The sequence below is a fragment of the Seriola lalandi genome, unplaced genomic scaffold (assembly GCF_002814215.2).
Source record: "Seriola lalandi dorsalis isolate HSWRI2012SDOR001 ecotype SW California unplaced genomic scaffold, Sedor1 jcf7180002054921, whole genome shotgun sequence".
NCBI classification, from domain to species: Eukaryota; Metazoa; Chordata; class Actinopteri; order Carangiformes; family Carangidae; genus Seriola; species Seriola lalandi.
In genome coordinates this window covers 1,212,623-1,239,507 of record NW_019525473.1, presented here as the reverse complement: position 1 = coordinate 1,239,507, position 26,885 = coordinate 1,212,623, and the positions used below count along the sequence as shown (strand labels likewise).

Sequence of the window (26,885 nt, the reverse complement as noted above, 5' to 3'; positions counted from 1 at the left end):
GGGGCTGGCGGTGCGGGAGCGTGTCTATGTTCCCACAGCCCTAAACCTAACCCTATATTCCCACAGCCCTAACCCTAATTTTCAAAAATTTCTGTGAAAAAAAAGTTCTAAGAAATGTGGGAACATAGGGCTGACCCCGGCGGTGCCGAGCGTTAGGGAGCAGGCTGGAGATGTCGTCGAGGGAACTGGAAAACGCCAAACAGCCACAGGGACGAGCAGACGGGAACCAGGAATCGCACAGGCAGAACTCGTGGTCGGGGACAGAAGGCTAAGGTATTTACCGAGGCAGAGACGAGGCAGGACAGTCACGGGCAAGCAGACTCGAAAACAGGAAGTCAGTCCGGCGATAATCGCTGGAAAGTCAAGCATGACACTGAGAACAATCTGGCAACGAGTGAGTGAACCGGGGATGTATATATATTGGTCCGATTGGGGATCGACTGCAGCTGGGGGCAACAGGTGAAGCCAGTGAAGCTGATTAGGAGGTGTGGCAGAGTGGAGAGTGAGAAATCGGCATAGCAGGCTGTGACACTATCTTGCAGTGGACCCCAATCATCCTTTAAAATTCTGATTTTGTTTCCCACATGGGTCATAATAGTTAATTATATCTACTTTACCTCTGTCAGTCCATATCTTAATCACAATTGATTCATGCTCTGTGCCTGCCTGTATAACCTTATATATCATTTCATATTGCATGAATGTTGCAACTCCTCCTCCTTTACCAGATTCCCTAGCTCCTCTAACTGTGATATAACCCTTTATTATAAAATCTAATGGTGGTTTCAACCATGTATCTGGATTATTTTATAATTTTTTTTCTTTAGATTTCTCTCCCAAATTATTTATATAGTTCTTAAACTCTTGGCAATTTGCAATTAAGCTTTGCAGCACTGTTTCCCAGAGAAGCCCTTTCACATCTAGAAACTTATCAGCTGATTTGACAATTATTTTGATCCTGTTTGCCAGCTCTTCTTCTGTTTACCATTTCTTTGTGGTGGAAAACTGGATACAGTATGAAAAAACTGGGATCACGACTGGCCTCCAACACTCCACTAAAAACCAAAACATCAAAATTGTTCAAACAAGCTCCAGACACTTCCTGACTTACATGCCCTTTGAACTTTTATTACTGAAAAAAGAGGCTGAATAATTTTCTGCAGAGCCGAAGATTAATATACATTTAAAATTTGTACAAAAAGTTATACTATAAACTACCAACTAGTTTGATTGCAATTTTTTAATTCATCACTATCTCCCTTCACTGATCCAAGTGCCACGTCTGATTTTAAAGTATGTTTGCCAACTTTTCATCGACTATCACACCATCTGATTAATATGTGTGCCCTCAGATCAAAGTGTGCTATTACCTACTGACCAAGAATGAAGAAAATGAATTAGCATCATCCTATCGAGGTCTTCCTCATGTAATTGGGAAAGTTATACAGAGACCATCAAACGTAACCTGTCATATCAAACCTAGCACTGTCTGCAGGGAAATAGAAGACAAAAGAGACCCTTCCTCATGGCATGAACATCATTATTTCTGCGAGACATTCTTTTGATTAAGAACTAAAGAACCTGAGGGGTTGGCTATATGCTGTATTTCTCTTCCGCCATTGTCTCTTTGGTTTTAACATGGGCATGTTTTGCAGTTTTGTGGTTTTCACAGCCTTTGAAGTCACCTTACACCAGATGCATTAACAGGCACACAGCATTCAAATTTCAAGTCATCAAACTCTATTTGTATAGCACCTTTCATGCATGTTTGCGCAGCTCAAGGTGCTTTACAGGTGAAATATAACCAGTATGGGGAAATAAATGAAATAAATGAATAATGACATTGTTAAATCAGGTTCAAATAACAACCATAAGCTTATAGGCTTTACTTGGTTTCAAGATAACATTTTCAGCCACCCAGCAGATCATCAGGCTTAAAGCTTAAAACAGGCTTAATGCTTAAAAGTAAGATAGACAACTTGGTCTTACAGCCAAACTTAAAGAGGGTCAAAATATGGATGTGGACATTCAGTGGAAACAGTGGCTTTGACTATTAAAAAGGAAGTCTATGTGGTTTGCTAACCCATTGCATCACCACAGCCAAGAACTGAAAGAACTATAGAAACGAGAAGATGAAGTCTGACTGGCTTATGGCAATTCTTGTTGGTGAGTAATAAATGTACCCTATAATATTATACTATTTTGGATAGACAGGCTGAAAGTAAGTTTAATTCATAGGAGGAAATGTCACGTTAACTTATATTAGATGAAAGCTGAGCTAGATTTGTTTCCTATTGATTATTGTGGTAGCAGCAGGATGGTTCTGTTTTACTTTGTGTTTAATTAATAATTTCAAATGTTAAACGTGTGCAAACTGACAATAATAATAGTAACTGTTTCAGAGAACACCAACGGAGATTACAATATGATGAAAAACAGGGAAGAAACATATGTGGCGAGCGGGATTTAGTAAGGAATAGAAATAATTAATAAGTTACTTTTTAGTGCTACACGACGGCACGGGGAATTCAGCCCCCCAGGAAATCAGTTAAGGACGCAGCTCTGAATGCACTCAGACAATAGACTCAGAACGTAAATTCAAGATATAAAAAAATATATTTTAATTTTATATTCAATTATTTAAAAAACGATTAAACAATTCAACAATGACGTTAGCTTTTCAATGCTGCAACACTTTAACCACAGATACTCTTCACAACAGGTACATTAGCACGAGTGGTGGACGTTTTTGAAAAATGAAAAAGAAATAAAACAATCAAAACAAAATATTTATCAAATAAATCAAGCAAATCAAAATATGTGAACACAAGAGAACAAAACCAACACAAGAAAACAAAAGCAAATCATTTAGTAATGCACTCAAAAAAGAAAAGAAACATGAAAACTCAATTACAACTACATATGATTGGCACAGATGACTGATAACTTGTTCGAGTATACAGTGACAGTGATCATCAACGAGACAGGGGAATAAAACAGACCCGTGGTGATATCACAGCCACGACCAGATGGGAGCAAACTTCACAAGACACAGACAAGACAGCAGTAGAGTCCCGGTGCGCCAGGGCGTAGAGCCGGGGAATGGCGCACCGCAGCGCGCAGTGAATGGAGCACCGCGCGCACGACCAGGCCGCGGTTAAACGCTGCCGAGAGACCAGGAAAAGTAAAAGTTAGCAGCCAGCCGGCAAGCCGAGTTATAGCTGCCGATTAGGTGGGCAGACGTACCTGAGGAGAGTGAACCAAACAGGACGGGCCAACAGCATCACAGCCAGCAGACCAACCCACGACTGTGCCATTGAACTCCAGCCCGGCATGTCCCCTCCCAAGGGACGTCTGTACTCCCTGTCCGCCCCTGAGAGAAAGGCTATGGAGACCTATGTTAAGGAATCCCTGGCAGCTGACATCATCCGTCCCTCTTCTTCCCCTGTGGGGGCGGTATTCTTCTTTGTGGAAAAGACGGACAAAACTCTGAGACCTTGTATAGACAATCGGGGGCTTAATGACATCGTGGTTAAAAACCGCTACCCCCCTCCACTCATCTCTTCCACCATATGGGCCACCATATTCACCAAGCTCGATCTCCACAACGCCTATCATCTGGTCCGGATCCGAGAGGGCGATGAATGGAAGATGGCCTTCAACACACCCACTGGTCATTACGAGTATCTTGAGATGCCCTTTGGTCCTGCAACTGTTCCTCGAAAACTCACTCTTTATTAAGGCAGAGAAGTGTGAGTTCCACGCCTCCATGGCCTCCTTCCTGGGGTACATTGTAGCTCAAGACAGCATGCAGATAGATCCTGCGAAGGTATCAACGGCTACCTCCTGGTCCGTCCCGGTTCCTGTCTGTCGGTCCGTTCCCGTCGTCGTGGAACGGGGCTCCAGAACCTGGTCGATTGGGAGGGCTATGGTCAGGAGGAGAGGCCCTGGATTCCTGTTCGCCACATTGTCGACCTTAACCTCATCACCGACTTCCACCCTCCAACACTGTCGCACCACCTTGGGGGCCCCTTCCGACCATCAACGCCTCCTCCCTGCCTGTTCCCACTGACGTGGATCTCCCTATGGAGGGGCCATCCGACGACTCTGCCCCTGGTAAACGCCTCAGCCTTCTGTCCCCGACCAAGAGTTCTGCCTGTGTGCTTCCTGGTCCCCATCTGCCTGTCCCTGTGGCTGTTGGTCGTTCTCCAGCTCCGACGTCAAGATGTGAGTGCCTCCCTGCTGGATCCTGATCCTTCGACTGGCTTTGACTGCCTGCTCGTTCCCAGTTCGTCTGCCCTGCTGACTGCTCAACTGGTTCTGATCCTCCTGCTCCCTTGACAACGTCTCCAGCCTGCTCCCTAACACACGGCACCGCCAGCCCAAGCCTTCGGGTCCACGAAACTTTCTTCTGTGTGTGTGAGCTCAGTCATCTCAATCCACTCACTTGACCCACGGCTCTCCAGCCCTGGACCCCTTCCTCTACCCCTAATACCCACCTGTGTGCATTATCTCTTCTGGTTCATAATAAAGGTCATTACCGATCGTACTTGTGGTGTGTGGTGCTGCAACTGGGTTCTACCAGCAGTTTCCAAATGCCTGAAGGTTCCATGGTTATCTGTGCAGACAATTGTACGCAGGTATAAACACCATGGGACCACGCAGGCGTCATGGTGACGTGGTGACATGTTCCGTCTTCTAAAGATGAACTGACTAAATCAATCCCAGCACAACAGCGGAGGACCTTGTGAAGATACTGGAGGAATCAGGTGCAACAGTATCTATATCCACAGTAAAACCATTAACAAAACCTGAAAGGCTGCTCAGCAAGGAAGAAGCCACTGATCCAAAACTGCCATAAAAAAAGCCACACTACAGTTTGCAACTGCACATGGAGACAAAGATCTTACTTTCTGGAGAAATGAAACAAAAATTCAACTGTTTGACTTTCCTGAAGATTGTGAGACTTTTTGACATTCATCAATATCTCAGTAAATAATATTTAGACATCTTTATGGTGTTGAGGTGAATTAATTTGTATAATTTGGCGCAGATCGAGATAATTTTGATCCGGTGAAAGGAAATGTTTGGTCTTGGCGGAGATATGTTCTCACATGCTATTTCAAAATTTGTTAGCTTTTAAACTGAATGGTTTTAATGTCAGTTATTTTAAATTTGTATCATAAGGTTTTTTAAGATTAAACTCAACATACATTAGTAAAGTTGATGTCCATTTGATTCTCTCTAGGGATCATCACCATGGCTGAGTTTGTGACTGCTGTTGAGGTCCAACATGTCCAATTTGGTTCCACAGTTACTCTGAGCTGTGGCGTCTCCTACCTTTACGATACAACATGGCTGAAGCAAAATACAGATCACACCCCGACGGTGGTCCTCTGTGGCGTCCTCAGAGAGGGAGAACCAGCCCAAGGTAGTCCATCATTTCACATCCTGGTTTTTACAAATGTGGAAAAATGAAAACCTCAGCACTTAGTTCAGCTGAACTGGAGACAGTTCATCACACTACATCACACTATTTAAGTGGAAAGTTTGTTATGAAACTGGGAGTATTAAAAACTTAAAATGTAATCACAGAGCAGAAAAGGTTGAGGATTTGATAGCATGGATTGGACAAATAGTAGATGCAGAGGCTGAGCTTGGACAGGGAGACAGCTTCCAAGTTATTTGATATGATTTCAACTCACTAAAACATTTTTTCTTAGCGTGTCAGCTAAGCTCTCGTTTTTCAGTGATGGTGAGGAATCGATCTCTGATACTGAAGATCACTGATGTTGAGGAGACAGACCTGGGGCTGTACTACTGTATTGCCAATGAGAACTCACGATTAAAGGTTGGGAAAGGAACCATGCTAAAAGGTAAGCATGTGACATCAAGCAAAAAATTGTACTCAAAGTACTGCTGCTTACATGAAATTTTACCCAGGTAGAAGTAAAATTACAGTGTAAAACTGTGCTCAAGTAAAACTACAGAGCGAGTCAATTAAAATGTACTCAGAGTGAACGTTACTGCGTTACATTTTTAAAAAGGGGGAAGGAGCAGGGTAAAAACATATGGTATAATGGTGATAATTAGTGGTAATCGGGAGGGTCAGGAGAAGTCCCAGTGGGCTGTTAGCATTTCAGGCCAGCACCGCACTGATTATTGTGTAGGCTAAAAATATTGCATTATATAAAAGTAGGCTACCCTGGTTCTTCTTCTGCAGCCTCAGAACCGATTCAGTCCAGTGGCACCAAGGAGAGGAAAGAGGAAAAGACACCTACAGGTGTGAACAGACACTACACAACATTATGAGGATAGGATGATGTTTCTATGGGCAAGTTTTAATATCGCAGAAAATTACAGGACAAATATTATGATGGCAACATATAGTAATAACATTAACTATTTTTCATGCGTGATGCACACGTCTCCCAGCAAAATTAGACAGAGAAAAGACCTGTTGATGTTCACATCCTAGCAGTTAAATTACACAAAACTGATACCTTCCACTATAGGCAGCTGCATATTGAGACAGTGGCACTTCATTGACGTTTTCCGACAAACATGAATTCACAAACAGATCAATCAGAAATTAACTGATAATGAAGAGAAATACAACAATGGTGGAGCCTTTCTGTGTGGAGTTTGTATGTTCTCCCTGTGCCTGCGTGGGTTCTCTCCGGGTACTCCGGCTTCTCCCCACAGTCCAAAAATATGCACTTTAGGTTAATTGGCGACTCTAAAGTCCCCATAGGTGTGAATGTGTGCACCAGTGGTTGTTTGTCTTTATATTTCAGCCCTGTGATGCACTGGCAACCTGTCCAGGGTGTACCCTGCCCTCGCCCATTGTCAGCTGGGATTGGCTCCAGCCCCCCCATGACCCTACAAGGATAAACAGTACAGATAATAGAAGGATGGATTGATAGCTACACAACCAGTTTTTGCCTTTCACCAAACATTTCTAGCATTTTCTAGCATCCTTCAATTGTGATATCACTGCTGACCCCCTAATCTCTTCCTACCACACGCCCTTAGTCTACCACAACAATTTATCATAACATACAGTAGTAATAATATAAAACCAGAGAAGATGCAGAGCAGCGTTTTTCTGGAAAACTATGATTATATGAGGATACACAGTAATGTAATTTCATTAAATACAGCTTTTACAAATAGATCTTTAAAAAATCTAAGAAGTTTCAGCCATACCTTAATTTTTTTCTCTCTCTATTTCTTCAGCTTCACCTCCAGGTTCTCCTCTGTTTCTGGTTTACCCTTGGTACTTTGCGGCCGTGTGCTTGGGGCTGCTCATTATGGTTCTGACTGTCTGCATCATCCACTGGGCCACCAACAAGACCTCAAGAGCTAACAGTACCCAAAAAGATCAAGCCCATTAATTTGTAAACAACGGCAGCATCAGCACCAACAGCAGCTAATGTAATACGCCTTAATTGTAGCAAATATTTTAACTTGTCAAAGTAGGAAAAGCACAATGTAACTACTGATGTTTATTAAAGCCATGAAATTAGCACACATACTGGGATGCAGCCATGATTAATGATCTTTCTGATCTTAATGATCACACCTGGGCTTGTGAAAATGTGTTGTTCCCCCACTACCGCTACCCCCACCCTGCCTACCACAGGGACCTGTCCCTCAAGCCCGCTGCCAATCTTCAGCTGGGCCTTAGCCCTGTGTCCTTCACCGAGGTCCGCTCCCAGCGACCCCACGCCTGCCCTGCCCTCCTGTTTTAATTCCTCCCCTGCTACCTGCCACAGCCCCTCCCCTCTTACAGGTGCAATCACTCCTGCAGATTTCCTCTGGCCCCCTCCCCGGCACACAGCGTCACGCACTGCACTCCCCACTCCCTCGAATTTGACTCGTCCCCGTGTCAAAAAAACTCATAGTTCTTGGCCCACACAGGTGGCACCCTCTGCTGTCCACAGCGCATCTCTTTTTGTGTCTTTTGTCCTCCCTGTTTTTCTCCTCCCTTGGCAGCTTGACTGGAGCCTGGTGTGTTCTCCTGAACTGTTGATCCTCCACTCCATCCCTCGCTGCACTCTCCAACCCTGGACCTGCTGGATACTGGATACTCTGTGTTGGTTCACCTGTCTGCCTCTGTCCTTACCACGCATCCAGACTGGGGGCTGATCTACTCTCTGGACCAGGATGTTCTTAGTGGTGGGTCTCTCCCTCTCCCAACCTCCCAGCGGGACTTGGGGCTCGACATCGGACCCAGCCAGTGTTGGGCACTCTCTCTTGGACGTGGGGACACCCCCTATTGCCTCCGTGGACCCTCCTTGTTGCTTACATCTGGTACAGGGGAGAGAAAAGGTTTGAGTCTGTTGTAATGCACCACCACCTCAGTACCTCCCTCAACTAAAACTAGCCGATATAAGACTTCTGTAATCTTCTCTATGACCCTATAGGGGCCACTTAAATCTCCTTTGCAACTTCGGACAGACCCTCCTTTTCTTAACCTTAGAACGGACCCATACCAACTCCACCTCTGAGTAGTACTGCCACCTGACCGTAACATCAAAAGCTTCCTACTGCCAACCAGAGGGCCTTGCCGAATGGCCCCTTACAGCCCTCACCACTGTTGTCGATCAGACAAACCTCCGCGTCTCCTCTGCACTCCGCTACTCCGATGCACCTTGTGCCGTAAGCCAACTCCACGCAGTGTGTTCCAGTCTGAAAAGTGTCATCCTGAACTTTGTTATAGCCGTGATGATATGCGAAGTTGACCCCACATCTACCATCAGACCTTTTTTCTTGACATCACGTCCTGGCTGGGTTTCTGCGTCTGCGTCGCTCCCCCCGGAATGCATACTCTTTATCGCTTGTCTGCTTGGAAACTTTCTTTGTGTCGTCCCGCCGCTGTTTCCGTCTGCAGGTTTCGTCCCGATGTGTGGTGCCTTTACAATGACTACACCACTGCTTTTGTTGACATGTCCTTGCTTTGTGTCCTTTCCGGCCACATCTGAAACACACTATGTCCGCTCCCCGATCACCGGTACTTGCCGTAGCTGGTCTGGTACTCTGGTGTGCCCGCACTTTCATGACGTCGTCGTCGGATGTCGCTGTGCACATCTTCTCGGTGTCCTCGTAGCTCCGTAGCTTAGTTTTGAATTCGGAAAAGGACATTGCCATTTCTCTATGTGTGACATGAATAATGAACAGTTTGAATGATTGTGGAAGTTCCTTCAAAATCATTGCAATTAACAGTCCATCACTTCTCCAGCATTCCTCAGTGCTGTGATAGCTTTCTCTGCGTATATAACATAGTCTGTCACACCCTCACTGCTCAACTTTTGAAGTGAAGTCAGTTCTGTATACATGTTAATTATACGCGGCTTCCCTTTGCCTGCATATTAGTCTCTCAATATCTTTAATGCCTTGAGCCCATTGTCCACGGCTTCTCGCATTATCAGTCACAAACTTTTATCATACAAAAACTGTATCAACTCCGCATATTGTGAGAAATATTAAAAATTATGTTACATTGCTAAGAGAGTGTTGTTTTTATATTATGAGGATTACTGTTGCTATGCGTTAGGGGGCCGCTAGGGTGAAACTCAAGACAGTCACGCACACATAGGGAGACACCAGAAGAACAGGATGTCATGTGACCGCCTCAGTTGCTTAAAGTAAACAACAACTTCTAGCGTGACGAAGTGGCGGTTACATGAAAAGGGAGAGTAGGTTTTTCTCCAGGTGCGGACAGCTCAGAAGAAGGAGGCACTGTGCCAAGAGGCTGGGACCAGCCTGTGCACCGACGAAGGGAGAGCTGAGTCTAAACCACAGCCTCTCCCCAGCTTTTTCACCAATCAGATAGTTACAAAAATATATAGAAAAACTCTGTGTAACTGCTAAGATAGACACTGTTCTCTGGGACGTTGGCCACAGCTAACTGCTTGCAGACTGTGGTTTTCAGATCGGAGGAGATCCATGTACATGCTGATTTTGAGTCTTTAATAGCAAATAAATATTGGTTTCAACAGATAACATTGAGTGGAGAACTCTTATTGCAAATAAAGAAATGCGCTGACAATATGCCTCGGCATTTTTCTCCTCATCGTCTACTGGTGCCGCTTCTTCTTCATCATCTTCGTCGTTACTCTCATCTCTCAAAATGGTATCTTTTAGCCCAAGCAAACGAAGATGGCCCAAAAATGTAGTCTCCCAAAGTTCATAATTTCTTTCATCTCCGTCTAAAGGTAGTCGAGACCAACGACTACTCGACCTTTCCATTCTGGGTCTTTCGCCCCTGCTGCTTGAGTCGGCGACCCCTCTACTTATGTTGCTAGCATGCAAACTCACGAGACACACGGTACATTGCCACATTTCTTTCGGTGACAAAAGCTAAAATAACTTTCTCTGGTTAGCCCTGGGCCCATAACCTGTTGTCAGAGCGCAATTTGCACAGGATTCCTAACATGAGTACCCGGTGCTGGACTGAAATTGGGGCATGACGGAGGAATAACACACAATGGGCTGCTCTAACTGGAATCCTCACAGGAAGAGAACTTTATTGACACAATCTCATTCTCCTTTATACAAACACGTCACAATTGAGAGCAAATTTTACACATATGTTAACACAGCCTCACCCCCTTATCATATATGATGACATCACGATGGTGTTTAATCGCCAAAGACTCTTACATCTCTTGCTTTTCATCTCTTGTTTTGCACATGGCAATAAAAGTTTATTTGTTAAGTAAATTAGTCGTTCCTGATTGAACTTATATCAAAGTTACAGCTAATAAATAGCTTATGTGTATGTGAATCAGTTTGTTTTCTTATGTGTGTGTGAGAGAAAATTTTTCAGCTGTGTACATGAGCTCTTTGTACTAGTACTTGTGAGTGAAGAATGTAAATGAGTTTGGTTTCATATATGTATATGCATGGTAATTCTGAATAATGTCCCTGATGGCTCCTCATAAAATGTGACTTGTTACTACCCACCTCTCTTTGAGAGTTATCCAGCTATTGTATTTGTTGGGGATACATTCTGATGTTGGAACAGGGCTTTTGTGATTAAAAACAATTCTCAAATTAGACTTGTGTTGCAAGCTTTGGAAATCACTTCTAAATAGTTCCAGAGTGTACTTTTAATTTCAAAGGGATGTCATACGCCTCTGTCTCATTCTGAATCTATCTATTTTTACATTGTAACTTCACTATGAACCTTTCTTATATGATTTAAAGTCAATCAAAGACAAAAATGGACATACATACTTACACTGGAGCTCTTCACATATATGGAGACAAAGCCACCAGCGTTGCATGGGGAACTGCTCCATTCCTCTGTGAAAAGAGAAGATTAGAAAAAGACCATGTCAACAATGGAGCAGAGTGTTATATAACTGTGCAGATAATAAATGGCCAAACTCACACAAGTGGCTTTGATTTTTCATTCTGAAAATGAAGTCCATATGTGAGTCAAAATCATTCTCACAGAATAACTATTGTTTTCTCTTTTGTTCTGGCAACAAGCCAGTTGGTAACTTATTGCTGTGGCCTGTAAAACCCATTTATACAATGTAGAGTATTATTAGTGTCCCTGTACTGGCGAGTGCGTTTTCTTACCATATGAATTGAGCAGTAGACGGGTTGTTGCTGTTTGGGGACTCACTGCTTCAGCTGTTGTTGTAGTTCCATCAATTCATAACCACTGGTCCTGCAGGTAAAACACAATATCATCAGTACTTTATTGTGCAATAGAGAGTAACTTAAAACAGCTGTCAAAAATATGAAGAAACTAGAATTACCACCCTGTGGTTGTATACCACCATCATTCAGACTAGTTTCAGGTTACATCCCTGTTTATCCAGAGTCATATAAAATATTAACCATTTGTGTGAAGTATTGTCATAACTGCTGCGTGAAGTGTTGAGTTATGGCTAAAAAGTGTTTTGTGAGATCACCACAACCTTGACCTTTAACCACCAAAATCCAGTCAGTTTGTCCTTGAGTCTAAATGAACACTTTCCCAAAATTTGCAGAAGTTCCCTGAAGGCGTTACTGAGATGTTATGTTCACAAGGCCAAAACCATGTTTTGTGAGGTCACTGTGACCTTGACCTTTCACCTTGAGTCAAAATGAATGTTTGTGCAAAATTGTGAGAAGAAAGTGAGAAGTGAGATATTGTGTCCATGAGAATGAGATGTATGGATGGACAACCCAAAAACAATATGACTCCAGCTCTGGTTGTTGCTGCCGCTGAGGCATAAAAAAATCAAATGAACAAAGGGAAACACTTATAATTAACAAGATTATCTTTGTACGATATTTATAATATGAATTTGTCAGGCTAACAATTGGCAGTCATAACACTGAGCTGTCAAAGATGTCCTGAAAACTAGCTAACAGTGTGGAAAACTAGTCTTTACCTCCTGGTTTTAAGTTTCACTCCTCAATGGACACATCAACAAATACATATAATTCCAAACATATAGAGAGAAACAGCCACCCACACTCACATTCACATTCTGGACTGTGGGATGAAGCTGGAGTACCCAGAGAGAACCTACGCAGGCACAGAGAGAACATGCAAACTCCACACAGAAAGACCCCAGGCCCAGGGTTCAGACCCAGAATCTTCTCCACCACCGTGCCACCCACACTGCATCACCATGATAAATTGCTAAAAACATCATTATGGCATTTTTGATGTCATATGTTTATCATTGTGTAGCAGACAGCTCCAGAGGATCAATGAATGGAAACCAGGCAAACTGGAGAGCATAGGCAAAATCTCCAGTTTGTAACAACAACACTCTGCCTATTGATATTTGATTGTTTCTTATATGGAGAAGTAAAACCACACACACACACACACACACACAAACGCACACACACACACACAAACTAGTTACTACTACCCCCTTTCCCACTGTCCCTCTCAAGATAAGAGTCATAAACTACAGCCCACATTCAACCCACATTCCAATCCTGAGCAGTGACCAGCAGAACACTCTTCACAGACACAGATCTGAGGAACAATATAAAACGAAATATCTAACTGTTCTGTAACTCATGTGATGCTTCTATGTAATAAGTCAACCCCAGATTTCCATGGTTGAAATGTAACATGTAGAATTTAAGACAATATCTTTCATACTGTCAGCATCCTTCACACAATGTAAAACACACTACATGACATCCAGTCTATACTATTTCAATTACAGTCAAAGAACTGCTGTATAATTCACATTTATAGACTATTAGCTTTTGGAAATGTGTTTATGTTGTTTGATCTGTTAACCACTTGTATTATGATTAATTTCAGGTTTTGAAGGACGTAATATGGTGGAAACCGAACTCCTGAGCGCTGCAGATGAAGACTAGCATGGGTTAGGGTTAGGAGTAAAATTGTGAGGTTAAAACAGATATGTTAGGATATGGTAGACAAGTGGAAGTTTTAAAGTGATTTATTGCAGGTAAAGGAGGGGGTTGAACTGATGTCCTAGTTACATTAACATCCCCATAGTTAATCTGTCCAGGTCCAAATGACCGAAGCCAGACAAACGTCCCTGCCAAACCTTTCTGGCTTTCTTACAGGAAACATTTCCTACCAAATATTTTCATATCAAAGTCTACAGTAAGGCCAGATTGTGAATCAGTGCAAGATGAAAAATCATATTTTTCCTCACACCAAACAGACAGAGTGAAGATTGCAACCTAAATATGGTGGCACACGTACCGTGTACCTACAGTTTAAGCTCCACCTACTCCTCAGGAGTCCAATGCCACCAATCCCAAGCCTTTCTCCAGATAATTGGACGAGTGTCAGTGTTTCCTGCTCCACTGCCACATGATTTTTCAACGTCTCCTGACATTTTCATCTGACCAGTCCAAGGTACATGACGTTATGGAATTGTTAAGAGAGAGTTTTTTCTTGGGCAGAAATTGAATTGTCTTGTAATTCCATTTGGATTTGTGCTGTGTTTTAAGTGCTATGGAGGTGTTACTAGGTCCAACCTAGTAAGATAATGTAAAACTGAATCTTTAAAACGCGAGACCATAAAATAAATAAATTGAATAAAAACAGCCAATCAGAGTCAGACACACATGTATACATATACATATACATATATACACTGTTGCTCATAAAGTTGGAATAAAATATTTTTTACCTCTTTCATGAAATGAATGTGACAATGTGATTTATTTCATTTCACCTGGGTAATTGGGACACATAATGTAATCATTGCACCTGGTCAAAAGTGATTACTGATGCATTTAAATAGGAATAAACAGAGGATTGTGTCTGAAAACAAAATCATTCCAACTTTATGGGCAACAGTGTATATATGTATATGTATATGTATACGTGTGTGTCTGACTTTGAATGGCTACAGTTGCAAACTATGCAATGGGCCTTTTCTGCATGTACCTTTGAACATTTGAGTTATATGGTTTTAATAATTTAATTTGATACTTTATTGATTGTAATAATCATACAATTTCATGTTGTTATGTTGATATCACTGCTGCAGTTTCAGTTCAGATATCCACAAATGCATTTTTGATGCACAGAATGATCACTTTTAATCAAAAAAGCAATTGCAGATATCTGAAATTGATAGCCCAACACAGATGACTGACAAAAGGGACCTAATATTGTCTGAATGAATGATGGAATGATGTTGTGGATATCGGAAATGCTCATTTTCATGAGGAAGAATTGAATCATGGATATCTGCAATACATATCCACTCTAACAATTAATGTTAAAACAACTTTCCATAGTGTGGTTGAAGTCCATCCATCAGCTATAACTAGAATTACATATTTATTCTTAACGCTTCATCATTATTCTTATTATTGATGCATGTTAAATATTTTCCTTATCTGCTTCACAGCAACAACACAACTGAAGGAGAGAAGCTGAACAAATATAACAAAACAGAGGAGGTAAATATTATCCATTTATCATAGTGTTCCAAGACTATTAGTAAACACTGAAACAAGGATGTTTTATAGTTCCATTTATACAGGTTTAGGGAAGCAGTGAATGAGCAAAATGAATTGCACCTTGATTTTAAACTACATGTGATTGCATTGGCTAGGTAGTATTTATAGGATACATTAACAGTAACATTATCTAGGATGTAATAATACAAACTGTTGGTGATTATATTCCTGAAATATTAGGTTCTTCATATTATGCATTTACCTCAGCATTGTCTGCTGCTATCTCTGTAATGTCTGCAGGATGCTGCTGATGCACCTGTCAGTGTACAAGAGGTTTACCTGTGTATGTAGTTCTTGGTGCATTTCACCAATGTTTTAAAGATTGCATACTAATATGCAGAGTTCAGTTTGGCTCAGTGTTTTTATAGCGTGGACATTGTTATATATGTCGTTTGCAAAGTAAACCAGGTTGAATTTAGACTGAATATCGTGTGTTATACTGGTTTACTAATGGAATAAATGTTTCATTCAAATGTTAATGTGTTTAATTGCCTTATGTTTAAGGGTATGGGTAAATACAGATAAAAAATTAAGTAAATGTAAGATTTATTTTGATAATAGACAGTCCAGTATGAATTAAATTCAGTTAAACATTTAATAAATGCAACACATGAGTTTCATTAAAAAAAGGTCTTATTTTCAGTTACACCGACTTTTCATTTAAATTATATCTAGTTTTTGTGGTTTTGACTTCAAGTCACTTTTGCATTGACCTAGGATTTTATTTATATCTACTTAATTTTTCATGTCATGGTACTAAATGTAGTTATTGAGATCGACTTGATTCTTTTACTGTCATTTATTCAATTCATAAGGTATGTTTAAATGATGTCAGAGCTTTAAAATTTACTCAATATTTTTAAGTGTAAAAATGTTTCACCAAAGAAATTGAGTACATCATAGGTTAGGCTTTTATAGTGTGTATTTGTATTCTGCATGATTTAATCAGGAAGCCCTTTTAAGATGTGGTAAAATAGTGTGTAGTAGTGCCCTCTGACCAGCAGGGGGCACTACACTGCCACTGCAGTTATAGCTCTGAAGCTACAGCGCAGTAGGGAAGAATACTGAACATTTGTTGAATATGAACTAGTCTTGAAGTAATTTTAAGTAAAACAAAAATAGCTCCCTGCTTCTCTTCCTTACCTGTGTTTTCTCCTTTTCACTTGACTCTTGTAATTATCTCTCCAGTCTTTCTTAACTCTTAAATTTTCCTGTCCTTATTCTTGTACTATCCTTTGTCTCTGTTCCGTTCTTTCCCCGGGCTCTCTGAGGTAGGAGAAGCACTTTTGTCTCAGGAGAATCTCCCTCAAGCTGTGAGGACAGGTGGTATAATAATAATATAGACGTTCAGCCACCTGTTGCTTTCTCTTTGGCATCACACCATTTACATGATGCCGCTGTGGTCTCCCCTCCCTTGTTAGTTAGTTAGTCTGCATGATGTAAAGAAAAGAATTGGGAAAAGCATTTGTATCAGTTGAAATATATCCAATTTGAAGGGGCTAACTGACCCCACATCTTGGGTCAACACCATAACATATAGCCTATCACTAAAAAGTGAAGCCATCACGAAGAATTAACAGGCTTTTTTGTTTTCTTGCTGAGAATTAGATGAGAAGATTGATACCACTCTTCTATTTGTCAAATAGATATGAAGCTACAGCTAGCAACTGCGGCCAAGCTGGTCAATCATTTGTGTTTCTGTGGTCAAACCAGCTGCTCCTGTATTTTGAGTATGCGATTTATCAAACGTTTGTGGTAGTTGCATTAAAACAGCTCTGGAGAGCTGCTGGGCATGACCTTTGAATACAATCTCATATGTATAAAGATGTTGGATACTGGATTACTTTCACATGAATTATCCTCTGAAGTGATCTGTAGGAACACTGAAGTGTCATATACATATACACAGTGGAGAAACAGTAAGCTGCTAGCTACCATGCAGAAATCTGGTAAAACAGAACTGTAGTGTCTCATCCTGAGGTTGGACACTGTCAGTGTCGGAGGCTCCATGTGTGAGACGCTTAGATCTGTGATTGTGTGTTTTTAAAACTTATGGCAGGGCTGCAGCTCACTCTTTCCTCCTTAGTGCTGTGTATTCACAGCTATAGCCTCTGTGTTTCTGGTGTAATAGCACCAGCTGGACAGATGACTGTGTGTTTACAGTGTCTCTTGTGCTCTGAAAAGCATTACAGCAGTAAAAGGGGTGAAATTAGTGTGTTCCCCTGGGTGTTTACGTCAATGCCGATCGGAGCCGGAGCTGATAAATACTGTCTACTGCAGACTCATTTTACTTGGGAGTGAATGCTGATTGTTCCCTTTTCCAGTGTCCAGTGTTAGCAGGTTTTAGTGGGTTTTCTAACCAGTGGAAAACAAGCTTAATTAGTTAGTTATATCATTGTTGTCGTTTGTTTGACAACATATATTTCCTTTTTATGTTTTTTTTCTTTTTTTCGTAATTACATCACAGATTACTGATCGGGTTTTGTGCTAGAGAAACAATGAAATTAATCACCTACAGCAGAATTTTCCTCCCCATCTACATACAAACCTACCTACCTACCTAGATGAACCAGGTCTTAAGGTGGGCTACATTACATCAGATTACATTGTGCTGTTAACTCAGCTCAGTCCTCCGTAACATCACCCACAGCACCTGAGCCTCAAAGTCTGTCCTTAATCACAGCAGCATCTATTTTCAGCCCTGGCCTTAATCTCAAGGTTTATGTTGGGCTGTGATGACAGAAAAATGTGCCTCAAATAGCACATTACCATGCAAGCTTAGTGTACACCATTTTAAAGTTAGCTCTGTGTCCCTGAGGTCAGCTCTCAGTGGAGCTATGTCTGAGGTAACAGTCTTAGTGAGGAAGTGAGTGGCTGTGTTGTTCCAGACATGAAGACCAGTGTTAATGCAAATTTCAGCCATTTATTTCCATTTAAGACAGATAAAAAAAAAATCTGATTTTAATGAGGAGGAATTGCCATATTAATATATAACCATAATTTTATTAATGTCTGGAGATCTAGTTTACATTATCTTTTGTCGTGGTTGAGGTAGCCAGGTGAAAATTATAAAAGAGATGAAACAGAATATGTCATGAGCCCTCAGGTGTCATTTCACAAACTTTAAAATGTAAAACACACTGAAGGTGATGGATGGTGTCTAGCAAATGGAAAAGTATGGTCACACTTATTTTTACAGTACAGTGTTAAAACTCTCAATCCTCACAACTCTCAACAATTCCTTACTGCTTTACACGTTTTCCTGAAACTGCAAAAGCAAAGTGAGACAAGGATGAATGTTGAGTTGTGAAAGCTGTCAGTATGTTCAGTTGGGTGGGTTATCCAGAGCGACTTTCACTGAGTGCTAATGACTTCATTTCTTAGACTGTGGGCTGTCGTAGAAACCTGACTAAGATTTCCCATCATTTTTATACGGATGTATGTTGTGTAAAATGTTTTTTTAAGTCCATACGTATGTGTACGTGTTTATATGTAGTGGTGGTTTATTCATAAAATACCCACACACTCAGTAGAGTCTCCACCAGATCTGCACCAAAATGTAATGGGTTCTTTCCTGGCCCCTCCCCCATTCCCTCCACCAAGTTTGGTTGAAATTGGTTCAGTGCTTTTTCAGTGATTCTGCTGATAAATAAACAGACATGAGTGGAAACATAACCTCCTTGTCTTGAGTAATGGCTAAAAAGTGTTTTTTGTTCATCCTTGAGTCCCAGTGGACATTTGTGCCAAATGTGAAGGATAGATATCACATTCAATTCTCATCATTATTGGCCAGGAGACTGATTTTATTTAACTGGATAAAGGCAACACTGCCATCTCATAAACGATGGGTAGAGGAGGTGATGGTACACCTTAAATTAGAGCACCTTAGATTTACTTTGCAGGGCAACACGAGGAGGTATTGTAAGGGTCTGGCAGCCTTTTATTTCTTATTTTGAACATGAGTTTTCGTGTGCTCCAACATAGTTGGTAGCTTGTGACCCCCCCCCTTTTTTTTTTCTTTTTATTCCGAGAGTGTCTGGGCCACATAAGTGGTGGGTATGTCTGATGTCTGCTATTAGTATCATCTGTTTTGTTACTGTTTATCAGTAGTTTAGACTTGTACTGTATATGTGGTATATTTTTTGAATCCTATTGTCTTCTTCAGAATGGCATGTTTGTTGTGTTGTGTAAATATGAAAAATCAATAAAAACACTTTGATTATTATTATTATTATTATCACATTCACAAGGCCAAACCCGCATTTTGTGATTTCACGTGACCTTGACCTTTGACCACCAAAATCTAATGAGTTCATCCTTGAGTCCAAGTGAATGTTTATACCAAAGTTCCATTAATGTGTTTGCGTCCACAAGAATGACAGCATGCCTCTGGCTCTGGCTGTCGCTGGCTCAGAGGAAAAAAAAAATGTTTATGCTTTTCATTACATTCAATTTCTTAACATTTCTTGTGGTGACTTCACCACACCGTGTTTTAGACAGTTCACCAACAGTGGTGGAATCACTACTAAGTGGAACAGTTTCCTGTCCAGTATCTTTGTCTCAACAAAGGAAATTTCACCACTATTTCAACTAGTCAATAAAAGTGGAGTTCCAGCTGTGAATTGTTACTGGCCCTGAAAATGAAATTTCCCCGTTGATAACATTCTTACTGATTGTCTCACCTCCCACCCCTGACCTCACTGTTTCTCCCCTCTTGCACAATGGGCTACAGCACAACCCATATCCACCATCACAGCCTGACTTTTTCTCTGTGCAGTCTGATGCTATAATTGGCCTCGTTAGCCTAGTCTGGCTAATACAATAAAAGCTCCCCTGGCCTGGCTTATCCTCTAACAGTACAGTCCACAGTCACACCTTCTCGCTGCCGCAACATGCTCTGTACACGCTGAGAGCCTCAGCAAATGCAAACAAAGAGGAGAAAAAGGGAACTCTAGCAGGAATACAGAGAGAGAGAGAGAGAGAGAGAGAGAGAGAGAGAGAGAGAGACGTGCCATCACAGGACAAGCTATCATCAGGAAGAATAACAGACATTACAGGTGAGTCTGTGTTTGGATGGAGATTCGAATAGGGAGGGTTCTCATGTCAGTGTTCCTAAACAGGGCCGGTGTTCACCTTTTGTGGCTGATTTGATTCTCCGATAGTTAGGCTAACTATGAAATAAAATGCTTTCTTTTTCTAATAATTTACTTACTTGACATTTATAAGATGTTATAACACATTAGATAAAAAGGGCAAAAGTGACCTGTTGCTTGCCAAATAGTGAGCCCACATGTATCTGTACTGTTAAACCTCAAATTTCATTAGTTACTGAGCTTTCTTTGTTTTCTCCATCATCCAGCATTTGTAGCTGCTGCTTCTTCAGATTTTCGTTAAGTTACTAGCAATGAACCACCGTCAGCATCTCAATGGTCAAAAAGTTTCATTATATCATATCAGATTATGGCAGATCAAATGATCACATCAAATTAACAGATTCATACTCTAAGGCCTTGGCAATATTGTTTACCTTGACATGCTATCTGGTAAAAGGGAGTCTTACTTTAAAGTGTGAAACCCATCATCATTTATTCCTATAAGGCTCCTTTTTTAAACCAGTTATAAATGGTAGTAATGCATTCATAAGATTAATGAGTAGCAAGCATTAACTTGATCTTGCCAAATGGTGCGCCTGCATCAGTGTATGAAAACCTGCAGAAGATATAATTGAAAAACTACTTTATTATGCTGCTGGCTGGTGAATGGAGAGTGGGGACACACACTAACTGTACAAACCTGTGATGTGTGGCATTTCTCAAGAAGATCCCAAAGTTTGGATGTTCACCTGTTGTTTTATCCCTCATCATGAAAAAATCCATACTGAATGACCAAAATTACATTGACTTCTCAGGTGAACCCTATTGACATTTATCTCATCATATGAAACTTGACATTTATTTGAAACAATCCTCTATTTTTTTTTTATTTTGATCCTCTTTATGTTGGTCCCATTTTTGGGACTATTGCTATAGTTTCAATGAGGAACAGCTCACAAGATATACAGGATTTAGCTTTTTCATAAAAAGAAGACTTTGTACTTCTTTAATGTTATTCTGTACATTAAAGGGCATGCCTTCCTATGCAGGATGAAGCCCAGATGCCTCCTCTCCTCAGTGGACAGACTTCCTACCATCAGTGAGACGCAGGAGATCGACACAGAGGACGGAATCCTGCACTCCCCCCCCCACACCCTGGAGGAGTATGTGGACTCCATCAAAGAGCTCTCCCAGCCTGCTCCTTACCCTCTCCACGGACCCCTGAGAGGCCACCGCCGCTGGATGGTCCGAACATGCCCCGGAGTTACACCCGTGGCTCAGCCTGTATTTTTCAATTCCTTGATGACCCACACACTCTGGATTCCAATCGACCTATCAGATGTTTCTCTCACCTTAACCGACCAATCACACTGTGACACATCACTGCGTTTGAACTGCAACCTACTGGACAAGTTGGCTGCACAACCCCTGTTTGCAGGCGTGTGTGAGCCGGAGGTTTGGGGTTAACAGGTGAACTGATTACCTCCTCGACTGGATTTACTCAGTTATTCCTGCAGCATGCTTTGAGATCAACTCCATGTTGTATGATTCATTAACGTGTAAGAAGTAATTGAGTACAGACACCCTCCAAAAGTGATATGCAGTCCTTTTGAAGTGCTAAATGAATGTAGCATAAGACACAAAAGATGAAAAGGGAAAAAATATCAAGGGCAGAACAAACAAATGAGCAGAGCCAGCCTGAGGCGTCAGTGAGCTAAATGGATGGATAGGGCCTCCAGCCACCAGGGGGCCCCGCATGAACTGAAAGTATGAACTCTCTTTGGGTTTTAGGTTCTCATTAAATATTTAAGGATACGCTCCCTGTTTTGTGCTATCAGACTCTACAAAAAACAGAAGATTTAAAATGCCTCAAATGAAACAAAAAAAAAACCCCAACAACCAAAAAAAAAAAAAAAATCATGATTCAAATGTTCAAGGATACACTCCCTGCTTCTTGCAAGTATGGAAGATGTGAAATTTGTGATGTGAAGATGTGAAAAACTTTACTTGAGTATTGCTCTTTTTGGAAACATCCGACTTTTACTCCACTACACAAATATTATACTTTTGACTCCACTACATTTCGATGAAGTACTCTTACTTTGAAGCAGAGCTTTTAGTCAGTCGAATGAATTTCCTTTTATTTTGAAAATGCGATAGACCATACACTGTGTTCGTCGCAGGGCAAAAAAATCTTGATCTGAAGTTCATGTTTGAAGTTTTACAAAATAAAGAAAAATTCCTTTCATTTTAAATGTTTGCTGTGTTTACCACGACCAAACTTCATCACATCAACTTCATCAAGAAATAAAACAACAATGGCTCCTTTTGTTGATTCAGTGTGTTTTATGGCCATTTCTATTGGTATGTATCGTCTTTTTAATCTACACGTTCTGTAGATTAAAACCTGTTTGAGTCAGTGTATTCAGGTTGTTTCAGAGTCATTAGGTTCTGTAAATGTGGAACAATACAACAATGTGTTGACATAAAATTTTTTTTACTTTTGATACTTAAGTATTTTTAAAATAAAGTACTCTAGTACTTCAAGTCAAGAACTTTCACTTGGATTGGAGTATCATTTTAGCAGTAGGATCAATACTCTGACTCAAGTAACAGAGTTGTGGAGTTTGTCCACCTCTGGTCATAATTAAATAAAAAAACATGTTTAAAGGAAAATGGAATGAAGACTTTAGTTGAAGAATTGTGTTTCATTGTGGCATGCCTTTTTAATGCCACAACACGTATCACACCGTGTTTCACTTTACTTCTTTGTTTGATTCATTTTACTTTTGACATTTTGAATCTACCAAACAAATAAGCCTGGGTTAGCTCTGCAGACGTGATGAACAAAACAATGGATCACCTTAATTACCCCTGCACTGTGTAACTGTGTACTGTACATATAGTGTACAGTGCATTCAGAAAGTATTCAGACCCCTATACCTTTTTCACATTTTGTTATGCCATCCCAATGGTGAGGCATGGTGCTAGCAGCATCAGGGGTATGTGAATGGAACGAAGTACAGATATATCCTTAATGAAAACCTGGTTCAGAGCGGTAATTATCTTGGACAATGAACCTAAGCACACAGTCAAGACAACACAGGAGTGGCCCAGCCAGAGCCCTGACTCGAACCAATCAAACATCTCCAGAGAGACTTGAAAATAGCTGACCACCAACTGTCCCCACCCTACCTGACAGACCTGGAGAGGATCTGCAGAGAAGAATGGCAGAAAATCCACAAATCCAGGTGTGCAGAGCTCATACCCGAGACGACAGGAGGCTGTCATCACTGCCAAAGGTGCTTCAACTAAGTACTGAGTAAAGGGTCTGAATAACTTTCATTTTTGTCATTTTTAATGAATTAGCATACATTTAAAAAACTCAGTTTTTGCTTTGTCAATACCGGGCTGATGAGGGAAAAAAACTGAATGATTTTAGCACAAGGGTTCTGAACTCTTTCTGAACGCACTGTATACATAAACATAAGAGTTCCAGTTCAGTTGTGTATTTTCAGATATTTGTGACAAAAACATGAATTAACTTGCGTTTCAACAGTTACTTTGTTCCTTGGCCTGTAAACATCCTCTCTGTCCTTAAACATTGCTATCCTTTGTTATCTTTTGAGGCCACACTTAATGATGAAACAACTACTTTTAGTTTCTTTTTCCCTGAAGCTCTGTGACTATGTGGAAAGTGTCTCCAGCTGGCTTGGCAGGAATCGCCGGAGTTGTGTCCAACAAACATGTGGTGAGGGAGAGAGAGGAAGCAGAGCGGTCTCCCTAGAGACATTTCCACAGAACAAGCCTGCAAGTCATATACTGACTGACTCTCACACATTGCGCAATGTTGTACATGTCAAGCAGACAGAATAAAAATGTTGTGTGTTCCCCACAAAAATCTACTGTCTTGAAGACGCATGATATTCCGAAGGGATAACCTGCAAGTGCATCATTAGTAAGTTAATGGTATGAAGATAAGAAAAGACTTATGCGAGACTACTTATCTATACTCATTATTGCACAACGTTTATAGTAGAGTGCAGCTTCAGCACTGCGTCTGTTGACAACATTGGATTTATATTTAATTGAATCCACGGTGATGTTGAGGCGCAGATATTATTTATTCTCCAAAACGCATTGAACTAGAAAAGGAGTGAGATCACACTGAGGTCTGTGAGCTGCGCTCTGCAGTGAGATCCTGTATTCTGCAGTGTGTCGGGGGAGCGATCTAAAACAGATTTGCTATAGTTGATTCAGTTTGGTTGTAATACCCCTAAGTTTATATGATGGCCAAACACTTTTAAGTGTGGCTTTAAATATGAAATATGGCTGGAGTAAGCAATAAGATTATAAGAGCTTTGTGTCAGAAGATACAGTGAGCTCTCAGTGTAGAGGTAATAATATCAAAAGAATCCATCTCACAAACTAGAGATCATCATCTGGAAATAAAATAATTGAACATAAAGAAAATATTGGAATTATAGCTGCAAGCTGCCAGGCTCCACTCCAGACATGCAGCATAGACTAATCATTGAGGGCAAACAGGAAATGTTAAGGTGATGAGGGTTGTGTGATAATTCTCTTCGACTCCTGTAATATTACACACAGTCCATTTAATGTATAAATATTATTAATGTATAAATATTATGATTATTTAACATTTTCACCTTGTAAATGACACATGCTTCCTCTTCAAATCCTGAATTGAACAGTGTACATCATTTTATATGTCAAACATCCTCATATTCAACATTGTGATTTTTAGTGCACACACTGCAGTATTTTTAACCATAGTACACACTATTATTAACTCTGGCACTGTATAATAAAACAGCCATGCTGCAGTAAACAAATATAGCATTAAAGCAAAATAATTGAGCAACAACTCATACTTTTTATTTTCTTCCTAACAATGCAGAAATCTGCTGCTTTAACTTGAACTTGAACACTCTTAATATTACAGCAGTAAATATGAAATCAAGTTTGTGTATCGGCAAGGAAATACAGCTTTATTATGGCGCTTTGTGTCGACAGACAACACCTATGTTAGCTACGCTAGCTCAACTCGGTCAAACTCACCAAGATGAAGCCAAAAGCGATTAACTCCTGGCGCGCAGGTTCTCAGGCCGCCTCTTTCACAGCACGCAGGTGTCAGCACTTTTATTATTATATTATTACACAGTTATTCACTACTGCAAGCTTTAGTTTACCAGTTGCTAATGTATAGGCTCGTTAATCTCTCCCTGCACCGTAAAGCTTCTTAGCTGGAGGGGGTGGGACTTATTCTCGCTCTCTCCAATCACGAGGCTTAATTGGCTAACATAGCCAATAAGAACCTGTCTGAGCAAAATAACTCATTGGCTCTTGTAAACAATAAGCACCGAGTCTGTGCAAAATAACTCTTACACATTGTTAAGCAAACAGAAAAAATAATATTGGAAATATTATTACAGAGCCCAATTTTCTATTTTCGGCTTTGAAATAAAGTGACGACTAAACGAGCCTCCAGACTTTTGCCAGATTTGCCGATGCCACAGACCATTGATTAAGTTTGAGAGTTTCTGTGGTTAAAGTGCAGATTAAAAAAGTCTCCTCACTCTTACAATACATATTATATATACAATTAAAAATATTATAAAACACTGGCATATGCTGTCCTCAAATAACTGTCCAAGCTGACAATGTGTTCCCTAAGAATGTTATGATGTGCTACAGCGGTAATGCTAATTACTATCATAACATTCTGACATCATTCTGACATCATAACACACTGACCACAAAGTCATGTTATTGGTTATTTTAAAGAACTAAAATGCTTTAGGATTGATTCATATCTTGACGTTCTTCGTTCCTGTTGAGACCTTGAGTGTTAACAGCCATCTCAGGTGATCCGATCACAATTGCATTGAGGACACATTTAAAATTGCATCACGGTCAATCCTTCTCTATACTCTGTGGTGTCTTTCTTTACTTCACTAGGCCTACATTTATCTGAGAGTTTTAGCTTTCAAACAAATAAATAAATAAATGAATATTACAGGCCCCCCCCCCTGTAAGCAGCCGCTTACTTCGCTTATGCCTTGTCTGGCCTTGATGCCACAAACAGTACAAAAAACAACAAGACTTGTAAATACCAGAAACAGGAGCTGATTCAACATGTATGTTTTACCAATGAAAGTGTTTCACTGTGTTCCATAAAATATGCGTCTGCTGGCCTTTTTCCAGTACAGTGTTACACAGAACTGTCCCCCCCTCACTCCTGTGTCATTGCCAGTAAATGCTAACAGACATGAGGAATGCTGAGGGACACAGAGGGCAGATACAGGAAGTTGCTCTTCTGTAAGTTTAGATTTGACAGTTTCTTTATTTTATAAATTCATATACAGTATTCAATATTCAGAACGAGAAACAAATAAAGTCTAAACAGGTCCAGACAAGACTTTTCATTAACACAGTAAATAAATTCTTAATTGCACGATAAAAGTGCACTTTTGCAAAAACCAAGGTGAAGTTCAGCTTCAAAAAGTCTTGCTTGATAACACCTAAACTTGGTGTCAACACTTCCTGGCAGGAGATCATCCGTCAAAGCCAGCATGCCGTTACTGCACTCTCTCTTTACAGATAACAGTATATTCAGGATTTGGTTTGTCAGGACATGCCTGGGCAAAGTGTACAATAGCAAGTTGCTCATTGATCACCTCAGTGTGTAGTTCAGTTCATTTTTGCTCATGATTTACTCACTTGGTCATCGTTCTGCCCATGAAATGAGCACTGAGCACATTCCAGAGTGAGTGTGGAAATTCC

The 26,885-nt window shown here is 40.7% G+C and overlaps 1 gene segment (V, D, J or C); it reads left to right on the top strand.

The window, feature by feature from the left end:
• Nucleotides 1–2,036: 2,036 nt before the first annotated feature.
• LOC147817668 (Ig kappa chain V-V region T1-like) lies at nucleotides 2,037–10,187 on the top strand. The segment is given in 4 exon segments: nucleotides 2,037–2,166; nucleotides 5,249–5,431; nucleotides 5,724–5,876; nucleotides 7,240–10,187. Coding segments are annotated over 4 exon segments (528 nt in total).
• Nucleotides 10,188–26,885: the final 16,698 nt, after the last annotated feature.